Source organism: Trypanosoma brucei, chromosome 3 (assembly GCF_000210295.1).
Source record: "Trypanosoma brucei gambiense DAL972 chromosome 3, complete sequence".
Classification (NCBI taxonomy): domain Eukaryota; phylum Euglenozoa; class Kinetoplastea; order Trypanosomatida; family Trypanosomatidae; genus Trypanosoma; species Trypanosoma brucei.
Genome location: NC_026736.1, coordinates 627,594 through 641,461, shown reverse-complemented (window position 1 = coordinate 641,461; position 13,868 = coordinate 627,594). Strand labels below are relative to the sequence as shown.

General features: G+C 51.0%; 3 protein-coding genes across 3 annotated transcripts; all 3 read left to right on the top strand.

Moving 5' to 3' along the window:
• Positions 1 to 544: 544 nt before the first annotated feature.
• On the top strand, positions 545 to 3,853 carry TbgDal_III2850 (hypothetical protein, conserved; the record flags this gene model as incomplete). Its single annotated transcript, XM_011773936.1, has 1 exon — positions 545 to 3,853. One exon carries the CDS (start codon positions 545 to 547, stop codon positions 3,851 to 3,853), a length of 3,309 nt encoding a protein of 1,102 aa, XP_011772238.1.
• A 776-nt stretch (positions 3,854 to 4,629) lies between these two features.
• On the top strand, positions 4,630 to 8,040 carry TbgDal_III2840 (hypothetical protein, conserved; the record flags this gene model as incomplete). The annotated part of the gene is made up of 1 exon (XM_011773935.1): positions 4,630 to 8,040. One exon carries the CDS (start codon positions 4,630 to 4,632, stop codon positions 8,038 to 8,040), a length of 3,411 nt encoding a protein of 1,136 aa, XP_011772237.1.
• A 704-nt stretch (positions 8,041 to 8,744) lies between these two features.
• TbgDal_III2830 (hypothetical protein, conserved) lies at positions 8,745 to 13,421 on the top strand (the record flags this gene model as incomplete). Its single annotated transcript, XM_011773934.1, has 1 exon — positions 8,745 to 13,421. One exon carries the CDS (start codon positions 8,745 to 8,747, stop codon positions 13,419 to 13,421), a length of 4,677 nt encoding a protein of 1,558 aa, XP_011772236.1.
• Between the last annotated feature and the right edge of the window lie 447 nt (positions 13,422 to 13,868).

The window sequence follows — 13,868 nt, the reverse complement described above, 5'->3', positions numbered from 1 at the left end:
TATACAACCGTACTTGTATAGACACGTGTTTGTGCGTGTGTGTGTATGTGCACTTTTGCATGTGGCTAGGACTCAAGCTCTTAGCCGCCCATTTTCCCTTTCTCGTTGTCGTAACTGTTTTAATTATTTGCTGTTTTTGTGCTGCCTCCCGGCCTGTTGAAGGTGTGGGATGCACTGGGTGTGCGCACTGCATGTGCATACTCGCACTGATGCACCCAATCACGCACGCACACACGCACACACACCTACACCTACACCCACACCCACACCCACACCCACACACATTACACACATGCTCTTTCTTTCTTACTGCAATAATTTGTGGCATCTAAGTGGCTGCATTTCTGCTTGAAATAAATGCACATTTATTTGCTGCATCCCTCCTCTTAGTTTCATCCTTCGTATCTTTCTTCCCTCCCTTTTCTGTCCTTGTTATTATTTTTCTTTGCTCTCTTTGTGTATGTATACGTGTTGATGTGTATTACAGCGCAGGTGGACGCAATCCGAAGGGACATTACATCTACACCGCCTGGGTGGTGGTTGGATGTATGTGTTCTCGCCAGCGCCGCAACAAAAAGATCCCGGCGGTGGGGTAGAGGTAAAAGTTAAAAGCTCAGATACGGGAAATGGAGGGCAGTGCAGTGACGCCCAGTGGAAGGTTAACTTCCTCAGCTGCCTCCGCGGCCCTGCACAGACGTGTAGGTTACTGACCTGCTTATCGAACACCATTGTTGACGTAGCGTCAGGGCAGACAAAAGTTGGTAAAACCGCTAATAGTGAACAAAAGTGTATTTCTTCTTCTGCAACGGATCCCGTTGTGCAGGAGTCCTACCTCACAGAGCTCTGCAGATATCTTGCCCCTGAGGCGAGTTCGTCCGATACTGGAGCGTCAGCTTCTGCAAAAAATGAAACTTCTCTGTTGTCTGTGCCTAAGGGAGAAAAGGGCCGAATGCTCTACTCGACATTCTTGCGGATGGCAGAAATTCCGTACTGGCGTCAAACTCTCCTAGGACCATTACTTCGGTGCTGGTGTAGGGAGGGGTGTGACGAGTTGGGCGGCACGTTCCTGCTCGAAGCGATCGTAAATGCGATAGAAAGGGAGTTGTGCTCTTTAAATATGTTAGAGCAAAGGCACCCCATCCCCGAAGATGCTTCCGGCGGGCCTGAGTTGTGGGACCTATCCAAGTACGACAAGGCGGAGGCTCAACAGTACGAGGTGTTGATAAACGAACTAGAGGGTGTGGTTCGAGGGGCCGGATCATTTCGTGGAATATGCATCGTGATGGATTGCATTATCCGTAATAGTATCCAGCGTCTGGTGGAGGGCGTGCATTACGTTGTATGTGGAATGTCAGCGAGGGGCGGGGCCCTTCCAACCGGTGGTGTCCGCATGAATGAGGAGGTGGTCCGTGTCGTCGATAGTGTGGTTGCACTAGTATGGAGAGAAATCGGTTCATTTTTTCAGCGGTGTGAGGTGGATGTGGAGGCGGCGCTGAGCGAAACACAGTGGCTGTTTTTGATGCTGCTCATCACAGGTTACAAGGGGGCTCATGCGTTACTTGCCGCACCTCCCTCTGTATCTTCGTCTTCGGCATCTTCTAATACTGATACTTCTACTACTACTACTATTACCGATCGCATACATTTGCGCGCGCGCCGCATGTTTTTCGAAAAGCTTCAATCAAATCTGCGGGATTACCTTTCCATGCGCCTGCTTGCAGGTGGTGATCCGGCCAGTAACTCCTTTGCATCAGTCCACACCGTGACCTGCCATCAACCCTTCTTCTGGAGGTGTACTTTGGAAGCGGAATCAGCCCCTGGTCATCTGCCACCGGCGCTTTCCGTCAACATCGTCATTAAGGAGTGGGTAAAGAAGGAAGCAGCCACAGCATGGGGGAACGCTGTGCGTGTCGTGCGGTGCTTCGTTCATGGGCAAATGGCCGTAGAGGATGTGCCGCTGACGGCTGTACCTGCAGTCTCGGAGTCCGTTATTTCCTCTATTCAGCGGTGTCACCGCCAGCTGGTGGAGCAGCACATAGAGCACTTGTCGGCTTCACAGAAATATTTTTTCTCTGCCGGCAAGCGTCCGCGTGAGGATGAAGGCAAACACGCTATGGACGGCGGGTCTACTTGGCTATCGTATATGGTTGAATTCTTTTTCTGTGTCTACCATCCGAGCTGCTTTTCGATTCTATCGCCTGTGAAGCAAGGGGAGTTTGTCTCGCTTCTTCGTCAGCTACATGATATGATCCTTTACAAGGGACACGATGCTTTGGAAGGCTCAATTGCATCCCTTTTACCTGGGGAGAAGGCGAGTGAGGTTAAGTTGCGGGATGAGTTGATGCAGTGGCATACCCAGTACGTGCACACACGAGTTGTGAATGCGCTTAGGGAAAATAGCTTTTTAGTTATGTGTCTTCTTCACGGTGTTTTCGCACTATTTAGCCGCGCAGGAAGGACAAACATACAGGGACATGAGGTATTGAGGTGTACTCTTCTCCCAATCCTGTCAATCCTTTGCAGTCCTCAGGATGAGGGTGAGGGTGGGGAGGAGGATGAGGAAGACGTGACGGCTGTGGAGGAAAATGCCACAACGGATGAAACAGATGCGTTTTTTGTTGACAGACAGGAGCGGCAACAGTGCATGATTTTGCTTGTTACGTCTGGGTTTATGTCAATACCGTGGAATTTGCGCGGTTTGAGGATACGGCTCCTTCTGTTCGGGATATTAGGCACAAGGTTGCGGGATTCATTTGGCTCTGAGGGGGCAGCATCCGAATTGTACCAACTGCTTTCCGAAGTTGTCAGCGGGCAGCGAACGCCGGAAGATATAGCATCAGAGATATTCGGTGATTGCACGGGTGATCCCTTTCTCTCTCTGTTGGTTTCTGAAAGGGAGGATACCGATGGGGGAACGGTGGTTGACGCGATGGAGGATATTTTACGCCGCGATGTGCCGGTACAGTTCCCCGCACCTTGTGGGACGCTGCTGCTCATGTCTGTGTTCCGCACGTTGTCGCAGGAATTGTTGCGGCTCCGCACGGAGTGGGAACAGCAAATAAAGCTTTTGAGTGAGAGTGAGAGCGATTACCTCGGTCGGCAGGCTACGTTTTGCACAACAGAAGATATTGTTGTCTTTCGTATCCTTGTGAGGGTTATCCATCATATGGTGTTTGGTTTTCAAGTTCAGCCGCTCGGATTACTGCGGCTTTGGATATCCTTCTTAGTGCACTTGTTTGCCTTTATTGTTCCGCCGTTGACGGAAGATGACGAGTTGATTTTACTTGCACCACACGTGCTGGAGCGACGGCTTCATAAGCAGCAAGAAGATAATGACCGAAAGTTGAATGATAGTGCGGGAGCAATCTCAAGCTCCAACTTCCGCCGCTCAGCCAACGAGTCTTCCCAGGGGGAATTACGAGCAGCGTTAGGCGAGTTACTTGCAGATCTGGTGCTGATGCCTCTGTTGGATGGCGAGGTTGCAAAGCAGTGCCCTGCCGCAATCCCGTCCCACCCTGGAAGCCGAATGTGGGTAAAGCAAAATATTCGTCGGTCTGCAGATATCCTCCTTTTGCAGCGGGTGTTGCCAGCCCAGGTATTGGAAGAGTTGTGCCTTGCACTCGGTGTAAATGTTTCAGCCATGAATGATAAAGGACCAAATGGTGTGAGAGCCACGCGGCAAGTTGGCGGAGGGGTGGGGAAGTCGTTCCTTGGCGTGCTCGGTGTTTTTGCTTTCTGCCAACGACTGGACCATTTTGTGGTGCCTGGGAGCGTTTCCGATGACGGTGTGGCGTTGCATTTGCAAGCTCTCTGGCACGCTGTTGAGGTGGGCTACGCATCATCGGCGGTGTGAGGTACATTTATGTCTAGTTTTTTTTTTTTAATCCTCTTCTTTTTTTGTTTTTTTGTTTTTTTGTTCTTTTCTTTTTTGTTTTTCGATTTATTCTTCGATGCGCATACACCGGTTAAAGGTGAGAGGTATGTTGATTGATATACGTCGGTGCCGTGGCCCATTTTGCAGCGCTAGTGCGCTCAGGAATGTGTGCATGTGAGCCGATATGATGGCGTCGCTTCAAAGCCATAAACGTTTGTGCCTTTGATGTTGTTAACTCCTACTGTCTCATCTATGCACGAATCTTTTTTTTCTCTCTCTCTTGGGTGGTATGGGCTGGAGGTTACGAATAAATGCAGGAGCTACTGCACCTAATACTGTATGGGGGGATGCGACAGTGTGCTGTAAATTGTTTGTAATTTATTTGTGCGGACTTTTGCGGAGAGAAGGGATGAGGCTGAGAGCATGCGCGAATACACCCTCACGAAGCTTAAATTGACTGTGAAGAATAATGAAGGACTGAGGGGAAAGAGCAGTTGGGAGTTGAGAGTGCAAGAAAAGGGGAAAGGTGTGATTAAGCGGGTTGGGATTTCCACACCCGTGATTGTACAAGCAACACGTACGCGCGCATACGCAAAAAAAAAAAAAGAACAACTGAAGCGTTGTGGCCTTCGAAACATGGTTGTACTTTTTTTTCCCCCTTCTTTTCCTTCTCTCCTCTCCTCTTCTCTCCTTTCCTCCTCCTTCCTTTTTTTTTTTAAATCGCCCATTATAAGTAGTGTTTAGCGGTGTGTTCCATGAAGAAAGCATGGGCTCAACTGGAGCGTGTCTTGCAGCCTTCGTCGTCACGGGTAAATCGTGCCTTGATCACACAACAACTGGAGGCGTTGTACGCACTGCCGATTAACTGCGAGGCGGCATGCCGCTGGGAAGATGCGCAGCGGTTGTTCCTACGGTGCAATGGCCATCGTCCCTATTATGCAGGGATAATGGACCAAAGTACCGATAACCGTCTGGCAGTCGCCTCCTTTGAAGAAAATATGCTTGCGTTTCAGCAGCGGGGACTGGTTTGTACAACAGTAGGGGACAAGGCGCCACCGTGTGTTGTTGGTGGACAAACTTCAAGAGGGCTTTGCCGTCGTTCTTCCATTGTTTGTGTTAATGTGGGTTCGTGCGCTGACCTTGATTTGAACATGCATGAGGATTGTGATGAGACGCTTCTCACACTGCTCCACGGTGTTGTAGTTCCTTACTTACACTTTCGAATAGTTTATGGGGCTGGTGTCTCACCTCCTTTGGTTCCTCGTGCTCCGGGGCCCGCCATTTGCGGAGCATCGCACGACTTATCGTTACAAAACGAATTGCATATGGACTCGTGTGTCGCCCTTCTTCACCCAAGGGGATTGTGTAGCTCCAATTGCAACAATAAGGCGTATCGTACTGCTGCAACCCTCGTAAGGGGCGCTGTGTCACTTGCCACCAGTGACACGTTACTACATCAGCGCCAAGATGGCTGCTTTACCTTGCATCCGGACGCTATGAAACTGGGATCTCCCCGCCTCTTTGCGCTGCAACTCTGGTGGAATAAAGAAGTTGGACCGGTCATACAACGTGGTGTGGAACAAAGTGTTAAGACTGATGAAGTACTCTCCGGTGCGTGGATTGAGGTGGCCCGAAAGCGCGTAGAAGAACTGGTGGAGAGGGGTGGTGATGATCTTCCCCAGCCGCTACGGAACATGACGAGGGATGATGTAGCGGCATTCGCGGCAGATGCGACGCTCTGCTGGACCTTGAGTGCATTTGACTGCAACTACAAACGTCTTGGGCCAGCTCAACCGGACTGCCGCCTACAGTTTTCGGAAGAAGCGCGGTTGTCCATGGCGCTGGAGTTGATGCAAACAGTCAAGGCTTCATTGGTTAAGCAGCCGACGGGTATACCGATTAGTGAATTATCTGCTACGGTATGTTGGCCCGCTGCTTCAGCTTGGATAGGTGAGAAAAGTCTCACAGAGGCCTTAACACAGTTCCCCGCACACTTTAATGTGGTAAATGTGGAAGGGAAATTGGTCGTTATGCACGGGCACCTCACCGGACCGTCTGATAACGTTACCGCCGAAGAGGTAAGTGAGTGGTTGGCAGCGGGACATAGTGAGGGGTTGCAAAAGCCCTGTGTTGCTGCCTCACCATCAGATCTTACATTTCATCGCGAGACGGATCTCGTAGTGCGTGCTGTGGCGTTTCTGAGAAAACGACACTTTGGTAACGTTCCTGTAACTTATGGAGAGTTGTGCGGCGCTCTTCTACCGAAGAACAATGGCAAAAACGACGGCGATAGTGACACATTGTTAAATGTGCTACTTCGTTATGATGTCCTCGCTGCAGATACTGCCAAAGGTGATTCTAGTATCAACATTCAATGTGGCTTGAGGGATGGTGATGCCATTCGGTTGTCAGTGCGGGAGGATCGGGCTCTACGAGCATTGGAAGCCTTTCGTACAACATCAAGAAGTGCCTTTCAGCTCTATACAGAGGCGATTGAACCTTTTCTCACCTGTTGCAGGGGTGCTATGCGTGAGAACGGTAGCTGTGTGGTTCCACTTACCCTACTGGAACGCTGGTTGCAGGTGGAACGGCTTTCGCTGCAATCCAAAGAGCTCCTGGACATTTTGCGCTCCGCCGAAGGACCTTATCGAATTGACGAGGAGCTGTGCAATGTTGTGTTGACAAATCACACAGCGAAAGGCGAGGTTTTGACTCCTGCGTTTTCCTTGCCCGCCACTCCGCCTCCGCCTCCACCTCCTGCCGTTTCCTCTCGGTTAACTTTTGAGGCTCAGATCTCCCGAGTGCTAAAAACACAGAGGCCGGATCGACTTTTGCATTTTGTTCAGACTATTCTGCACGCTGTGTTTGACCTGATTTTGCCCCATGTTTCTGCCCCTTCGGGCGTCCCAGTTCGCAGGTTAATGCGCCGCATTCGTTGGGGTTCTTTTGTGGTGACTCTCGGTTCGCTTACTTCCTTTGTGGAGGCATTTGATGGTTTGTTTTTTGAAGTGCTGTCAAACGCATCATCACACGGGGAGGAGAAAAGGGATGATGTGGACCTTATTGTTTCGGCGTACAAAGGGCCGGTCAGTCCATGGCTGCTCTATGCTCGCCTCATTGTGCGTCTTTTTCCCGCTGATGTGGATATTCCGTTGGGGTTGATAGCTGAGGCCCTCTCTTGGAGTTCGCGTTTCGCCCCGATGTTCGGCGACCTTCCATCGCTGTTGCGTCGCGTCGGCCGTCAGTGCCGGAATGGGCAACTCCTCGCGAAGGTGGAGATGGTTCGGCCCGTCTGCGACCAGGATGATGCGTGCCTCTGGGAGCTGCTAGCGAAAATTAGAAGGGAGGCTCATTTACATCACCTGGAGCGTAGTAGCGGGGAAACGGGGCAGTACGTCTTGTTAAGTGAGACCGAACTGTATGCGTATTTACCTAATGACGTGAAGGGTGAGCGCTGGAACTCTACAGTGAAAGAAGAAGGGGCAAGGTGTCTGGCTACGATGGCGGTACATCGTTTGCCACATTTTTTTGAGTGGCACGTCGATAATACGGATACGGCAACTCGTTATGTGCGAGTTGTACTCCCATTTTCCACTCCTCCTACAGGTGTTGTTTGCTTTGTAGAGGAGTACGTCTGCCCATTGCTCCGACAACACAAACAGACAACTATTGCTGAGCTGGATGAGCAATTGGGTTGGTCACATGGTGCATTTGACGCTCACCCTGCCGGTTCACAAGCTGCTGGTGGCACACCTAGTGCAACCTCACTTTGTGGTCTCCTAAGGCGTTATGTCGAATCCATGCATTCACCAAAGATAATCTTGGAGCCGCAGGAAACTACGCTATCACCACTCCACCATCATGTTCATGTGATGCCCAATTCAGCCGTGTACACCAGCCCGGAGGATATGTTGCTTCTGCTAAATGGTTTGCGGATTTCAAATGAAGGGATTACTCGAGTTCTGCCTACTCACAAGCCTGTTTCACTCTTTGAATTAATTTCACAGCAACTGGATTTACACCAGCCATTCCGTGAGGGCTTGACAACTCTGGAGAGGGGATCTAGGTGGAATGTTATGCTCGCCTGCGAGAGTGACTCCATGGATGATTGCCTGCAAGAGCTCGATAACTGTACAGGTGATATCTTAGTTTGGTGCGAAGGCTAACCGGAGGAAATTGCATGGAGAAAGAGTTGCAACAGTGCACCAGACGCAAGTGTGTGTTTGTGCCCCTGCACGCGTATCCACGTGCGTTGTGGTGTCTTTGAGCAGGAAGAGAATCGATGGGAGGATATTTAATCACTTCCACTGGATTCCAGTGACGCAAGCGTTTCTTCATCTGCTTGTGCCTCCCCGTGTCCTTCAGTGGTTTTTGTTTCGTTTCTGCTTCAAATGCATTTACTTTTGTTTTGTATCGTCCTTCCCTGTTCTATTCTTCTTCCGCCTCTTCTTCTCCATAACCTTTTGATATACCTTCATTTGGACGGAAGTGACAGCGGATTGTTTGGTTCGGCATGGGAGGACAATACGATGTGCTGTTGGGCGGAGTGAAGCGCGGGCGTGGGTAAGAGCGGATGCGCGCGCTTTAGTGCCGCTGCCGTTTACTTTACCCTCTTTCTACTCGTAGGTTATGCCCTCCGCGAACTTATTCCTCACCACTTAACAGTCATCCGTGTAGGTGTAGTTGACGTTTTCCTCTTCTCTTCCCTTGCATCTGTATCTCTTTTTTCTTTTAATTGTTGTCTTATTTATTTATTTACCGTTTTTCCTTAGCATAGATTAGTAGAGTACCAGATAGACGGTGAATCATCCTGAGTAACAACTACTTTTGTGTGCTTGTGGAGGGGAGGGGAAGTGCAGACGGCATATAAATGGAAAGTGATGATGGGCAGGTACACTCACAGGTGTTTGAGCCTCAGGATGTGCAGCTTGAAGAGGTGGAGGAGAGGTCATTAGTTGTGGGAAGCGAGCCAACTGTTTACTCCTCGGAGGACGTGCAGTCGGTCCTCGTGAATGTGCCGGTCGGCGGCCCGCCTTCCCGTGGTCCACTTTCCGAGTTTCATTCAGTAGAAGAAATTTCCGCCAGCTCAGAACGGAGCCGTGATGTTGCGCGAAGTGCCATTGTGACCCGGCTGGTGTCACCATTGCCAACCTCGCCATTGAAGGATCGTAGCGTAGTAGAAATTTCAGAAGAGCAAATACGCTTGTTTGCTGACGAGTCGCATTTCCCTCCACCACCTTCCAATATCAGCATCAGGACAAGCCGCTCCGAGCGTGCGCCATCTAGTTCCCATGCCGTATCACGATTTGTTTCATCTCCAAGCCCCCTGCGGCAAGTCGATCGGCGCTACGTCTCGCCACAACGGCACTTTGATACGCCTTTGATTAATCGGAGGGCGTCCACCCCCATTCGCCGCCTGTCCACCCCTTGTGATCGCCGATTAGTTTCTCCCGTTGACACCCCCGACTTCAGAGAGAGGCGAGGGAGGCTGAACCCACAGGCCAGGATGTCACCAACACTCGTCGTGGCCTCTTCATCACTGCCTGAAGGTGAGTCGTCTGCGGATTCCCTTGTTATTGTGCCAACGTACAATAGAAAGAAGAGACGGGTGTGTGGCGGCCGCAGTTTCCCAACGTTGTACAACATCAGCTCCTTATTGGTTCAGTTTGATGGTGTGTGGGCCTCGTCTGATGACGAGGAAGAGACCAGCAGGAATATTGCTGGTAGTGTTGCTCTCAGGAGAGCAGCGGGGCGATACCGCAACTCTCCTTCACCGATTACCCCGATTGCTTCGGGTGCAGTATTGGCTCGGCAGCGTTGCAGAACAGGACCACTGATAGAGGCGCTGCAGTCCGTTAGGAATGAGAAGGATATGCTAGTGATCATGGAAAAGGAGCAAAGGGACCGTCGTAAAATCACGAAGGCTTATGTTCGATTGCTGCGTGAAATGCTTCTCTGGTGCGCCGTGAAGCACGCAACTGTTTTAGCTCGGGGCGGGCCTGGAGCGCAATCCTGTAAGCTTCGCAGTCAAGCGGGTGCAGTCGGGAGAGCAAACTCAGTTCCTACCAGAATTTCTTCTTCCCGAAGAGGGGAAAGGGTGCGGACCTGCCCAATCCAGCGCATGTCGCCGCTCAGGACCCCACGTGAAGAAATCAGACCTCCACTGCTGTCATGCGGTGCTCAGTTGGAGACGGACGTTCCGGTGGTGGGCCAAGGTGGCAGGTCGCGCAATGATTTTTCTTCCCATTCACAAGAAAAGGAAAAGAAAGGTCCATCGGCTGGTACATATCAAAGCGTAAGCGGTGCCCCCGCGGGCTCGTGGGGGGTATTCGACAGCCCTGTTCAAGGCGGCCGACAAGGATCCTTTAGTAGACCCTCGCCCGACAGGTTGTGTTCTACCTCAATGGACCGCTCGTACGAGATATGGGAGGTTAAAGCACAGTTGCGGAGTGTTGTATCTGAGGAACTGGGCAAGCGGATACTTGTGATTGGCGCGGAGTCCGCAGCCTTCCAGTTTATTGTTCATTACCATCGCATTGAGCTGACAGCGTTTCAACGTGAGCCCATCTACCTCCAGGAAGCATGTCAAAGGAGAAGCATCGTATCGGAAGCGAAGAATCAGTTGCGCATGATTAGCGATAGAGGGAGTAACATGGGAATATTGGGCCATTTAAACTGGGTGGAGGAGTGGGCTCAACGTCTTCTAACACTTATAGAAAGTGAACGGTATGTACGGCAGATTGAGCTGTATCAGGCAGAAGGTCACGAACGCGAAGAAATACAGAGGGTTTTCAGTTTAGGGCTAAAGTCATTAACTGAGTACCGGGAGTGCGAAGCGAAGAGGAGGAGGTGCAGACTTGAGATGAAGGATATTGCACTGTGTGAGAATTTGGCTCGGGAAAAGTTGGTAGCAGAGGAAATTCAGTCTAGGGCAGCCCTGCATCTCACCTACAGTGCGATTCCCTCCAGTGTTGTTGCTAGCGGATCTGACAGAAGAGTTGGAGTGCCCAGGAGGGGCGCACAAAAGGGGAGCTGTGGAGAACACTCGCACATTTCCCCTCGCGGGACGGAGGATCCAAGTCGCTGTTACGACCGGTCGCTCGTGACGGAACCGGAATCACACGCGTCCACGACACAGGATGGTTCGGCATTCACTTCCGCTTTGAGCGCAGCGATGTGCTCAAGAAACACGAGTAATAACAGAGCTCTTTCGGATTCGGACACGCCCAATGAGGTTGTCTTCTTCGAGTGGGACCCCACATCCAACACCTTGACACGCACTTCCAACAACAACTTCACCAGCTTCAACACTTCCACTGGCACCACCACAGCGACCGTGCGTGCACCATCGACGGGTACTGTAGCTGTTGTGAGATGTGACCGATCAAAGAGTCTTCCCGAAGCCGCAGGTTCAGTGAGTAAAGTGAGCTCACCCTCACCACAGTTTCCCGTTGCTGGTAGTTCCACTAGCCGCGTCGATAAGAGTGGCTCTTTCGTATCAGCACCTCTGCGCGGTTCTGCTGCCGCTGCAAGGGATCAAGTGAGTGAGATACCTCGGAAAGCAGGTCACAGCGGGCGAAGAAGTTCTTCTGCAGTCTTGAAGTCCTGCAAGACAGCAAGAAGGAACGATAAGACGCCACTTTCTGGTTCTGGCAGACGGCCGTCAAGGGTTCCGAACGCTGCAAGGGCCGATGGTGGTAAAACAAACCGCGACATTTTTAAGCGACCCATAAATCCGGTGGAGGAGGCGGAAGCTACATTTTCTTTAGCGAACCGACATATTGTCCCCTGCTCCCTGAAGGCTGCGGTGGCCCGTAGGGGAGGTTCCACATGTTGCTTCAATCAATTCTCTGGTGAGCCCTTCCCAGATCTGAGATCGACGACGCAACGTCCCTACAATGATGATATCATCTATAGCAACTCGTCAAGAGGATTTTCCGAGATAGATTTCGGCGAGTTATCGTCTGCGGGGGAGGAGGAGGTGAAGGTGCGCGGGGACACCGCGGCAAAAGTACATTGTGGGGTATCGGGCACTCCCCTCCAGTCTGTTACGACGGTGACAATTTCTTTAGACAGTGATGATGCCGAGGACGGTGGTCACGGAGGCCAAGGAAACAGCAATGCCGCCGCAGTCAGTGATGACCGAGTCGAAGTGGGATCTATCACTACCGAATTTATTTTTGAAAGTGTTCGCGACGAGGATGATGATGTGGACCCATTTTCGATGAGGACCGTTGGGAAGGGGAGTAACAGTGACAGTGCAGCGGGGAAAAATGTGGGACCGAGTCTCATGGGATCAAGTAAGGCTCCGTTTGAATCGGCTGAGCGATCGCCCACCTCCACACCTATGCCACGACAGGAAAGCAGAAGACTGCTGAGTCACAGGAGTAGAAGTCAAGAAACTTTGACAATACCTGATGTTTCATTATCAACAATGCACGACGAGACTATAGGAAGCGGGTTCAAGGGCGAGGCAGCGGGCAGGGCCTCCCTTCGTAGTGGGTGTTCCTCTTCCCCCCGATTTGGCGAGAGTACTGTCAGCGCCAGCACGGCGTTGAACACTGATGAAGCGGGAAACAAGAAACGGTCATGTAAGGGGGGCCCGAGTCGCGGTTCATCACGTCGGCCAGCTGTGAACAGGCCCAAAGTTCCACCAGGCTACTTGAGACCAACGGCCGGATGGAAGCGCCAGAGTGAGGAAAAGGTGTGGCAGCAGTTATTTTCTGAGGCGAGAGCTAAGCATCGTGTGAGTGCGTCACGACCTGCCCCAATCAACCCCCGATGCCCCCGCGATTACAAATCAGACCGCAAAGCTATCAAGGTGGCGCGTGTTCCATATGAAGAAGGCCCTGGTGTGTGGAGCGACTACGAGGAACCACGACAGCCGTATGGTCCCATCAAAGTACCGAGCGACGCGCGCTACGGGAGAAAACATGAAGGGAGGTGTGTAGGTGGCCAGTCGGGAGCCGCAACGATTATTTCACCCGTTCGCCGCCGAGATGCGGTGTGGCGTTTTAAAGCAGAGGGGAGCTGTTGTCATCGCAGCACATCCAGTCTACGGGATGCCAAACTGTCGAGGGACGAAAGCAGTAACGCACTGACTAACGAAGGTACCGCCCTTGATGAGGAGGACATGGATGCATTAAAGGGGATAGTTAGGAGGGCCAGCACCACCAGCCACCGCACTGTTGCTTCGGTGGCCAGCACTCCAAAGAAGGCTTGTGGATCTTCGTTTTACAGCTCGCGTTCCGTGACACCGTCTTATATCGAGGCATTTTACAAGTTAGACCTCGAAGCGGCAAAACGTTATGGATTCCTCATTTCGTCGCATAGCGGCCCAGTGCTCCAGAGCACGACGCCTTCGAAAGGTGGAAAAAAAAGAATAACCAAAGGTAAGCATCTTCCCCAACCACCAACCGAAAGTTCCAGTAGTGAGCTGAAGTTGAGCCCTGATGCGAACTCAGAGGAGCGGCTTTTATCGACCACTACGACACATACAAGCATGTCGCACATTTTGTACTCCCCCAGGTCGAAACATCACTGCTGAGTGGTACGGTTTTTACCACTCAGCAACTATAGAGAATAATCATAAAAAAAGCACAAAGCGACAAATTTATAGAGTAACAACTTGCATTTTTATACGTGTATACGTATATATATGTGTGTGTGTTTGCACATCGATTTAAGAATCTTTTGTATTTGTCGCTAGGAGTCGTGCCTTTTATTAAGATCTTTTTTTATTTTTTTCATTGGAAGACTTATTGGCAGTGGTATCGAAATTTATCTGAATGGTAGCACCGTGAAGAAGCCTTTGGCTATCTTCACGTTTATCCTTTCTTCCTTGTCTCGCCTTCAATCACTCACGTACGAATGCTCATTCACTTTTTTCTATCCGTTTTCTACTACTCCCCTCCTCCCCTTTTTCATCATCATCATTATCATAACGATGATCCTTTTTGCATGTAAGATTCCCTAAGCTGCCGCAGAAGCACCT